The sequence below is a fragment of the Limulus polyphemus genome, unplaced genomic scaffold (assembly GCF_000517525.1).
Source record: "Limulus polyphemus unplaced genomic scaffold, Limulus_polyphemus-2.1.2 Scaffold1720, whole genome shotgun sequence".
Taxonomy (NCBI): Eukaryota; Metazoa; Arthropoda; class Merostomata; order Xiphosura; family Limulidae; genus Limulus; species Limulus polyphemus.
The window spans coordinates 68,763-80,305 of NW_013667330.1; the positions used below are offsets into that span (position 1 = coordinate 68,763).

At 34.6% G+C, this 11,543-nt stretch overlaps 1 protein-coding gene across 1 annotated transcript in view; it reads right to left on the reverse strand.

Annotated features, from left to right (window-relative positions):
• Nucleotides 1-11,543, reverse strand: part of LOC106464691 (cullin-4A-like) — a 68,378-nt gene that overhangs the window by 36,674 nt on the left and 20,161 nt on the right. Inside the window, exons 2-3 of the mRNA XM_013924848.2 lie at nucleotides 3,769-3,988; nucleotides 3,262-3,331 (exon numbers count right to left, since the gene is read on the reverse strand). Coding sequence (XP_013780302.1) covers nucleotides 3,262-3,331; nucleotides 3,769-3,988 — 290 coding nt within the window. The remainder of the gene's footprint in view (nucleotides 1-3,261; nucleotides 3,332-3,768; nucleotides 3,989-11,543) is intronic.

Here is an 11,543-nt window from a genome sequence, read left to right on the forward strand (position 1 = left end):
TGTGTGTGTGTGTGTGTGTGTGTGTGTGTGTGTGTGTGTGTGTGTGTGTGTGTGTGTGTGTGTGTGGCCTAAATGAATGAACAGTTCAAGAGAAGCCAGAGTTCCTAAAAACAAAAAAAACCTTGTGTGCAAGGTGTAAAATGTAAACAAAAGCCCTGGTGACAAGACATTATATTGCTTATAAGTGAACTGGGGAAGGCCGAGTCCGACTAGGATGGGAGTTGAAGAACATGCCTAGATATACCAAATATAGGGCAGGCATTAGAAAACACTTGAAGGTTTGACAAGCTAACTCAGCCAAGCAGCCTCTTGAAGAAGAATGCAGGTGTGAGAGGAGTCCTCTCAAAAAGAGGTGAGGAGAAACCAATCATCTATGTAATAATGGAACCACAGCCTTAATCCATGAACAAGGATGAACAAGGAGGACAATTACCCCCATGATTTAAGGAGATAAGAAGCAAATGCAATGCTAAAAAGAAGTGCACAGTACTGGAAGGACAAATCCCAGTGGATAGAACAAAGAAAACATATCGAGGACAGGGTGATCAGAATTTGTAAAAAGATGTCTGAAACATTGAACTTGTTCATCCAAATTCTGAGTCAAAACAACCACTGAAGGAATAAGAAATTCACCATAAGAAAACAACAGGTGAAAACAAACCAATTGAGAGATGACAGGTCAGTAACTGGATGCCAGTTCCTAGTCTTCTTGGGAACTACTCAAAGGTGAGAGTATTAACCTGGTGTAGGGGTAAACACTCTCTTGATGGCATTCTTGGCCAAGAGTTCTGAGACCTTATCCTTGAGACACTGAAGATAAATGGAAGGAGGTAAGGAAAATGAAAAAGGGAGGAGGTGAAGAGAAGTGAAGAGATAGGTTGAGGTGAGAACCTGAATAACCCATCTGTCTGATGAAAATGAAAACCAAAGGTTGGTGACGACAGACAGACAAGCCCCACAAGGCCAGATCTGACAGAGTAGTTACCATCAGGAAGAGGGAGGAAAATGGTAGAAGAAGACCAAGAAGATGAGATGGGAAGGAGAGATGCAGATTCAGCAGGCCTAGGCACAGGAACAGAATGGTGAGGTTGAGAAAGTCAAGAAACCATAGCAGACAATGAGGACTGATGCCGGGCTGCCTCAGTCTTGGTCTACAGTGAGTCAGGAACACCCCTGAAAAACTCTGGAAAAAGAAATGGAGCCCAATAAAGATCACAAAGAATCAGGAGGGAGATGCACATTAGTTAGAAGAGCATCCAGTCCCAACAGCAGAGGAACCAAGTAAAGAGTGACAAATCAGAAGCAGTAGTATGAGTCAATGTGGTAAATAGAAAAGAACAAATCTTTCCATAAAACCCTTTCCAGAAGCATCCTGAAGTGCCTCAGACATAATGTAAAATGATGAGAAGTAACACATAAAACAAGAGGGTGTTAAGTATGAGACAAACGTGGGAAAATTGGACACTAGAAAGGGAAATACTTAATAGAAGTTAAGAGGTCCACCCCCTGCCAGGCAGGAAAGACTTTGGTGAGGGAAATAGCTAGTCAAATTATCATCATCCTGATCATGTTCAAATTAAAGAGAAGCAACATAAGTTGAATGGGTGGGAAGAAGAGGCCCAGTGTGCACAAAAAAAACGATATTACACTGAACAACAGCTGAAATGTCTTCCCCAGAAAAGCTACCAGTAACCACAATAGGAACAGGTTCCATGCTAGGAACATCATCACTTAAGAATTCATAATGGGTAAGCTGGAAATGAAATTTTTGTTTTTCTTTAGTAATAAAATAAACCAGTCCAAATCTCATGTAAGTGATCAATAATTTTAAAACATATCTGTTCTAGACAATAATGAGGAAAAGAAGGAAGTTATTTTGAACACAAGTGCTTAGGGGGAGTTACTGCACAAAGTAATTTATCATTATGATATCACCATGCATTAGCACAATTCACATTAAACACATGATTTTTAGGTGGAAGTTAGCTCAAGTCTAGTGGCATGCAAATGATGCAGCAAATCTCATAGACACATGCATGAGGGATTGAGCTATTCTATGTGAAGAAGTGAGGCATTGTCAAAGAATTTGGATGTTTTTACAGTTTTGTTTTGGTCAATTTACAGTTAATTTGTGTTTGAGATTGGCTAAGATAAAGACAAATTTTCAGCTGAGGTATAGTTAGTTTTCAATAGTTATAGTTTTGTTCTCTTTCACAGCTTGTAAACTTTTAGTACTTAAAGCTTAACTTTGAGTTGTAATGTTTCATTTAGCCTTTTGTTTTTCTTATTTTCCACATTTGTTTACATGTTTAGCTTGAAGCTTAACTTCAAGCCAGAACTGCTGAGAGACTTATTAAAGGTCTCTCTCCCTCTCTTGTGCTTTACAGCATACCATAAAAACTAGCCTGTGTTTAATTTTCCCTTTGATTTGTGTTTGTTAATTAATACTGTTGAGTTGTACAATTTTAGTTTCAGACTCTTTCTTTGAGACAGACTCAGTTCAAAGCCCAAGAAAATCAGACCTTTTCTATGTGATATAGTATCCTTCAGTTCTCTAATTTTTCTGGATCCTACCATTTACATTGAGGGCAATCAGAGAATCCAAGAATACCACAATCCAAGGTTAAGAGTGAATTTAAAAACAATTTTCTTCTAAAAGAACTTTAAAGAAATAGGTAAGTTTTAAAATGTTTTTTGTTTGTTTGTTTTTACTGAAAAGGTTTTGATACACATTTCTCTAGTACAGTGGCACCCAACTGCCAGTCAACAAGATGGTGGAAGAGAAAAATGTGTTTTAAAATACAGCTACTGAAGTATACTGTTTTATGATATAACATAAAAGTAATTTAAAAAAAGTTAATACTGTAAGAAGCAGTCCGTGAAATTTTGGAATATGGACTAGCTGGTTCTCAGAAAAAAATTGGGGCCCACTGCTCTTGTATGTTATGCATATATTTACGAAAAAAAGCAAACTGAATTATTACACATTCATTACTTTTTTTTATAAGCGCTATGAAAATAAAACTGCACACTGTATTAAAATGAGATGTAATATGAATCACACTTATTATTAAAAGTTTACTTGATTTTGTCAAGCAGTAATAGGATATAGATATTACAGCAAAGTACTCTAACTTTTTTCCCCTGTAATTGATCATATTATAAATTATGTATATTTATCATGGAAAACTTCTAATGTAATAACTATACTTTAATTACACATATATGTATAATAGAAAATGAGATTTATGAATAACTCACCATCTGTCTACAATGAGCTTGCCAGCAATCATTCATAACTTTCAAAAAAGTTGCATTGTTCATGTTATCTGTGAGCACAGTTAAGGTCAACTGTATCAATGATTTATCCATTATTATTTCAAGAATTATAACAAAACAAATAACTCGCATATAATGATAACAAAGCATTAAGATTTCTACAAATTAATTTCTGTAAAATTATTATCGTTAATAATTCAAAAATGAGCTTAGACTTCATATATTTTGTTATACAGTTACCAATGAACCAAAAGTCAGTGTTTTTCGCTTGATAATAATGAATATAAAGTCCAGTGCCCCTAAACATCACACCATGCCAGGATGGCTCATGGCTCAGCTCTATTACATATATAAAAACTGAAAACTACAATAATTGATACCACATATTAAAACTATGTTTATTGTAGTACAAGAATAAATATTGTTGAGGGATAAAAAAATTAAAACAATTATCAGTAATAAATGAAAGATTTTAGATATAAAGGATATTTTAAAAATTGATCAACATTAGACTTCACATGCTGTTCACACAAATTTTTTAGATTTTCATAAAGCTGTGATGCCATTTTATGGGAACAGAGATTCTCTACAGCCTGGTACAACTCTTCCTGGGAAGTGTGAATGGATCGAGATGTCTGAATTGCAATAACAGCTTCTTTCAGTTTACCCCATGTCTCTTGTTGATAATTCTCAGGCAATTTTGGTTTTTCTGTAAACAGAAAATGTAAAAAATGATTTATAAATTTACTAGTTAAGTAGTTTCAGTTTCTTATAATCAGTGGCAGACTTTGCCTTATGCTAGAAAAGCTATAGCTTCAAGCCTCACCCTATGGGGGCCTCAAAAAATGGTTTAATATTTTTTTTTTAAATCTAATTTTTTAGTATGGCCAGGGTGAGGGAAGCCTCAAGCTAGGCATAGCTGAGGGCCTCAGTGCGTCTAAGTCAACTCCTGGTTATGATACATCAGAATCTAAATAGAAATTATTTAGCCAAAACTGAAAAATATTTTACTTCTGTCACCACATATTTTGCTCATCAATTTTCTTTTCTAATGTCAAGCACAGTGAAAATACAATTAAGAACTCATATAAAATTAAATACAATAAAATGAAACATTTGCACACACATTTTCATCATGAAATAAAATCATGTAAGGACTTGTATAAAAATAAATGAGCTAATGCACTTGGAAAAGAAGATATAAATTTCACTTGAAGTACCATGAAATCTTAACTAATAAATTAATACAATATAGGAGCAAAATCAATATCTGATACAGAAAGGAGTTCTCTGACATAGTTCATTTAGTTTAATAAAAAAAAATTTGCTTCATCTATATTCTTGGCCTAATTATAAATGTAGTTATTATAGTTACAAAATGTTTTTAATTAGCATATATACTGTATTTATTCAAATTTTCTTTTAACATGCAAGACTACAAAATGGTATTGAGAAAAGTTATTTTCCTAATCTGGATATGTATTTCCGATAGATACTCATCTCCATACACAGAAATATTATTTCCCTTGTGTGCCTGCCTATGAGATATGTGCCAGAAGTGGGGAGGTCAGGTGGGAATGTGTGTGGAGGTGTCTATCGGAAATGCATTTTCAGATTAGGAAAATGCTAACATCTGAGGCAATAATTCATCTCCATAAACACAGAAATGTTAGGATCCCATGTTGAATTGATGGAGAGGCCAGTGAAAAAACTTACCTCAATGAGCTCTCTTCAGAAAGTGTCCAAAGGGAAGTCCATGGGGTATGAAATCCAATGACAGGGGCTCCATAGGAGCATACCCATGGAATACTATCTCAACTCAACCCGGGTATATTCTTCACCCAGAAGTGAAAAGGGAAGAGAGGCAATAGAGCCTCGAGTGTCACAGGGATGGACAGAATTGTTAGTTCATGAAATTGGTTTGGTTTGAATTGCACAATTGGGTAAATTTTTATACCATAAGGATACCTCAGGTAGTCTCGCAGAACATCCCATCTTGCAGTGGGTACTGATAGCCAGGGTAGATGGGTTGAACACTTCCCGTTATCCTGGCTTCATGCAGATTTTGAAAAATAAGTAAATCCTGGAAGGAAATGCCAGCCACCTGGTGGAATCCTGATCAACACAAGGGAAAGAGAAGAACATACCAATCTCAAAGATGTGGGTGGACTGAAGAATGGTGACTGGAGAAAGTCAAAATCCTGCAACAGAAAAAATGGCCAAATGATGGAGATAATGAGCAACGAACAGGTGGGGGAGTCATCTACATGCTTACCTAGTGGATCTTGTCTAAGGGCCGGTGAAAGCAGAAAGTGATAGAGTGAGATAAGTGACAAATCTGATGCAAATAATGTGAAATAGCTTGCAAACATCCACATCCAGAGAGGAATCTACCAACCAGGAATTGACAGACCCATCCAATAAAGGTAGAAGAAGAGAAAAGTCCCTGGATGAAGAGGGATCCCAAGATAGGAACAGATTATGGTATGGACCCCAAAAGGTAGAAGTCTGTAATAAGTAACACCAAACTACTCGAACTGGACACAGGAGCCAATCCGAGTCTGAATGATCATACAGGTGAGAGATAGGAGAAAAAGTATGGTTAACTTCCTGAGCAGCAGAAGTCTTAGGAAAGAAAGATCTGTCTGGGTATAGGAGTATAGATGTGCAGTGGAAGAGGATGCAGGAAGCATCAATAGTAGACATCTGAACAACAGCAAGTGTAGGCAAGAAAGAGGAGGAAATAAGTCTTGAGAGAAAGATGGAACAAAAAAGCAAGAAGTAAATGGCTCAAACAGAGTATACGTGAGAGCATGCATTAAAGTCCCAGTCAGGCAAGGAGTAAAGAATGAAGATGCAGAACAGAGTAGAGAGGACATGGGAAGAAAACATCCTGTGGTACTAGGAAAGGCAAAATGTAGTAGACAAGACTGCCCAATAAGCAGCAATGGTGGAGAGTGACAAATCATGGTTGAACAGCCAGGAAAAAAGGAGTGGTGGATAATCAACAAAGACTCACCACTTTTGTTGATAAACATAGCAGAAGAGTGATAGAAGTGTAATAATAAGCATTCTGCATGATTAGAGAATCTGGCCTGAAGAGCAATTTTTCAGACAAACCCCACACTAGATGGAGAGATAATATCCCTTAATGAAAAAGGGATGTGTGAGGTTGAAGCAATAGCAAAGGGGCATTAGATAAAGGGGGGGGGGGGTCTGAACACAATGTGAAAAAGCAGGAGAAACCAAGGCTGAGCTGGCCAAATAAGTGCCACCAGTAGAACCTTACAAGGGGTGTCATATTAAGGTGAGGAACCAAGGGAGAATGTGAAGAGAAGGATAGGCATATAGAAAGAGGTGATACTAGTTGTGCCTGTGAGCAACAAAAGCCAGTGCCCAAGGATGAAGAACAGAAGACCAGAAGAGAAAGCTTGGAGTTGAGAGGGGTACCAAAGGCATCTATGAGAGGCATGCCCAACCATGAGAAAACCCAACAAAAGACCTGGAGCAGAGAGACCACTCTGTTAGTAGAATGCAGTCAGGCTGAGAAGTGGTCCATCACCAATTGCATAGCTCTCTTCAAACAACAGGCAAAAGGACAAACCAATGTGAATGGGCCCAAAGGGGCAGGTCCAATGCCTGAAAGCAAAGGGTCCTGAAACAGGTCCCCCCTTGAGAGATGATAGGTTGGTTACCAGATGCCAGTCCCCAGTCTTCTTGGGAAACACAGAGACAAAAGTAGAACCCAGGAGAAGAGTTGTATGCTTACCTGACAGTGTGTTTGAACAAAAGATCTCCACAGAAGATAGACTGGGCCTGAAGAAGGAGAAGAGGAAATGGGAAGAAGAAAGAGGGGGTGGAAAAGAGAAGTGGAAAGAAATACTGTGGGTGAGAACTTGAATAACCAAAATGTCAGTAGAAAGAGTGACCAAAGGTCTGCAAACTGAGACAGACAGGCACCCATAGGGCGTGATATGCGACAAACCTGATAGTAATGGGAAAACAGGAAGAACGTGGAATGGGAATATTCAGGGACAGATTCAGTTGCTCGAGGAACAGGAGTGGAAGTGCGTGGTTGCAAAAGATGAGAAATCAGGGAATATAAAGAGTACTGGTGCCAGACTGCTTTAGCTCTGGACTCCAGCAAATCAGAAACATCCCCAAATTATGTCAGGTTAATAAAAGGGAGCCTGACAAAAATCATGCAGATAAGAAGTAGATAGTCATACACTAGTAAAGAGTGTATCCTGACCTAAGAGGTCCAAATAGCAGAAGAACCAAAGGAGCAGGGTAAGGGCATTGTAGTAAAAAGAAGTGAATGAACCTCCCCTGGAAACTCTTCAAGAGCATGATGAAGCACATCAAACATGAAGTACAGGGAGGATAGGTCATGTAGGAGGGTAGTAATAAAAAGACGAAAATGTGAAAACTGATCACTTGAAACTGAGAATCCAGAAAGGGAAAGGAAGAAGTCACTAAAAAACAAAGCTTTTGAAACAAAAGCTAATGAGAATATATAAAAAAAAATTTTTAACAAATGCAAATCTCATCAAATTGAACTCAGATGAGAAAATTTGAAAACATCTGTTTAATGCAATGCTGGAGATAAGAATGAAGTTAATATGAGTGCAAGTGCATAGAGGGAGTTACTGTGCATGGAGGTTGTGTTGCCCTCCTATTAGTTGAGGACCATTATCACATGATGATGTCATCATGAACCACCACAGTTCTCATTAAACACGTGAATTTAGGTGGGAGTTATCTCAAGTCTAGTTGCATGTAAATTTCATAGGCAGACACATGAGAGCAATAGCATTTCTGTGAATGGAAGTGAATTGTCCTCTCAGAAAATATAAATGTATAATTACTGTATCAAACACTAGATTTTTATGTTAATTGATGTTATAACATTTGTCACCAAGAAGTATGCTCTTAAGTCTTCACTAAAACAGCATACATTATAACCAGTATATATATAATCAGTGAAAAAAAATACAACACACAAGCAGTTATATCACAGAATTAACTTATTTAAAATTATTGTTTAAAGAGAATAATTATAATTAATAGTTCAGGTTAATTGCAAGCTGTATATTTAAATTTTATTCATTATCATTTCAAAAGTAATAGTCTTGTTCAGAACACAACAATACTGCACTTACATACTATTCACATCTCAAAGTTCATTTTGTACTTTTAACTTCAAAAGAAAAACATCTGTGCTGTATCAGCCACAGGATCAAACCCCAAACTATAATTCTAAGTCACTGATGGGAACTTATCTAATAAAACTGTGTATTACAGTCAGTAACAGCATACAAGTCGATTATGTAGTCAAAAACAACAACAAAAATACTGGTTATGCAATAAAAAAAAACCAATAGCAACAGTTGACCTATTAAATGCATCAATTACATATATCTTTCCATCCCACCAAAACAATCTTTTAAACAACAAAGGTGAATAGAACTTCCTCATATAAAATATTTCATGTATTAATTATTGAAATTGACAAGAAGTTCTGTTTAAGATCACATATACCTGTAAGCTTACAAAAATATCAAACAGACTGTTAAATGCAGTTTAACCTACACTCAAATATCTTAAAATCTTAAATAAAATTCCTTAAACTCTGATACAATTAAAAACAAACAAGTTCAAATGCTTAGGTTTAATTTCTTACCCAATATCTTAATACTATAACTTATATTAACATAGCTTTCTTTTGTATCCTTTATAGCAAATTCTAAAATATTACTTTTAAAAAGTGCAAAAATCAAAATTAAACCCATTTGATGTACAGCTAAAACACAGTGTAACATTTTCATAAAAAAATATATTAAGCAAAAAATTACATTCATGATGGTGATGAAACAATAAATCAAATTCATTATTTAATTTCTGTAGTGTGTATTGTTGTATAGGAAATATTTTAATACTGAGTTATGGTTTGTTTTCAGTGAAATGCTCCTGAAGAAGCTGTAAAGCAAAATGCTGAGTGTCTAATTATATAAAAAAAAACAATTTGGTGTTATAAGGTCATTTACTTCTGATATGAAAATAAATTAAATTCATTTTATTAAAAGCAAACCCTGAATACGCACACACACACACTCATTAACCTAAATTCTATCTACCTTATGTTTACAACTAATAAATGAAAGACAATCAACCCAGTAGGAATGTGCCAAAATAATCAGCTGTTAATCACTAACTAGCTTAGCAGCTAAAACCTGATTAATAAGAATCAGTTAGCATTGGTATTTTTATCAGCTAATTACTAAGAACAACAATTTTGATTCTTCAATAATAAAATATTTTGATATGTCAGTACCTTTGAAATTTTTATGTCTGTATTTAATCTTAGTTTCTGGTTAATTATTCCATACTTCAATCTCCTGTTTATTGGAGAAAAAGTCTTATGCACTCAGAAAAAGGTCACCATCATTTTTGTGTTCACTCAGGGGTATTACTTTTGCAACATTTATAAAAGTTTTAAAGTCCCAACTAATGCTTCCTCACTTCAAAACAACCACAGATAGAAGCATGACACATCACAGAGTGAATGATAGGTCTTGTAAATTCATATTCAATACATCTTTAAAATTACAAACATTATAAGGAAGAGTAGCCCAATAGCTTAGCTTGAGGTTGGAGGTAAGTATGTTTATGTACTCCCTCTTGACCTAGTTTAACAACAAGTTAGAGGTAAAAGATACAGGTATATAAGGTTTACAAACAAGAGCATAAGCAAAGTGCTGAGAATAGGATTACTTCTGCTTTAATCATAAAATTGAAAGAAATGCATTTACATGTATCAATATTAACACTTATTTCTGTATTATCTTTATGTTCAACTAAACTATACGTAGAGAGAGACATATACTCATGCCACAAATAAAATAAAAAATTAATCTTATCTTTAAACTTAAAGTAATCTTCAATACTTCAGATGTATGAAAAATAAATAAAATCACTGAATTACAGCATAAATATAATATTACACACACACACAAATATATATATACACACATAAACAATGTCACAGTAATCTCTACAACATTCCTGAACTTCTACAGTTTTGTGGCGTAGACCTACATGTAACGCTTACTAATTATTCCTAATGAGTGAAATATCTTCTGTAAATGGTTTGTCCCAATTTATAATAAAAGCTAAATGATTAGTGTAATTTGCTAGTTGATTCAACCTATTCAGGTACAACATTTTAGGATTAAGTTACTTCTTTAATCTTAAACTGTTCTTACATGAAAATGTATAATACATGCAATGGAGTGTGAAACCTGTAACAAGTTGAAAATATGATTAACTACATTCTGTAGGTAAGCCTCTGTATATATATTTTACAATACAATTCTACCAACACTGAATAAACTAATATTTCATTAAAATTAACTGTTTTCAGATTCATGTGATAAAACTGTAAAAGATTCTTATCTCAGTGCATGATAGACAATACATCGTTGAATGAAAACAAATTTACAATGATCCTAGAAAAAAGAGAGAGAGAGAACAACATTTACTATTTGGCAACAAAACTTATGACACTAAAAGACCTCTTTGCATAGATTAAAATGATTCATCATAAGGTGAAAAATGAAATAAGTAATCTTAAAATCATGGTAATTTGGAAAAAAAATCTATAACTGCAGACACTTTAGAAGTTTTCCTTATTCCTTCATCATTATGAAAATCTTGAAAAATAAATAACTTCATAAGTATAAAAATATCATTCGCTTTTAAGACAAAAGTTTAAAAAGAATACATTAAAATAATTAATAAACTTATGTCTTACAGTACAGGCTGGAAGAAACTGTAGAAACACACATGCATGATGAAAAATCAATAAATCAAACAACTTAATGCTTACTGTAACAAGCAGTATTTAAATAGTGCATGATGACAGCTAGACTTTTATTTTTCCTTTTCAATTTTTCCTAGCTAGCTAGAGCTAATTAAATAGGAGTCCTTTCATATAAACAGGTTAATGACTTAATTGTAATAAACATTGCTAGACTGTTACTAATCTAGGTCTTTGACAAATACAGTTAAATATGCAAGTTATTGAGCAATAATTTTTTGAGCGAATAAATAATAGTGAATATTAAAATTGGTGTGTGTGTGTGTGTGTGTGTGTGTGTGTGTATATATATATATATATATATATATATATATATAAACACACACACACACGACTAGTTACTTTACTTTTCTTTATTATTATTACTACTACTAACCTATACGTA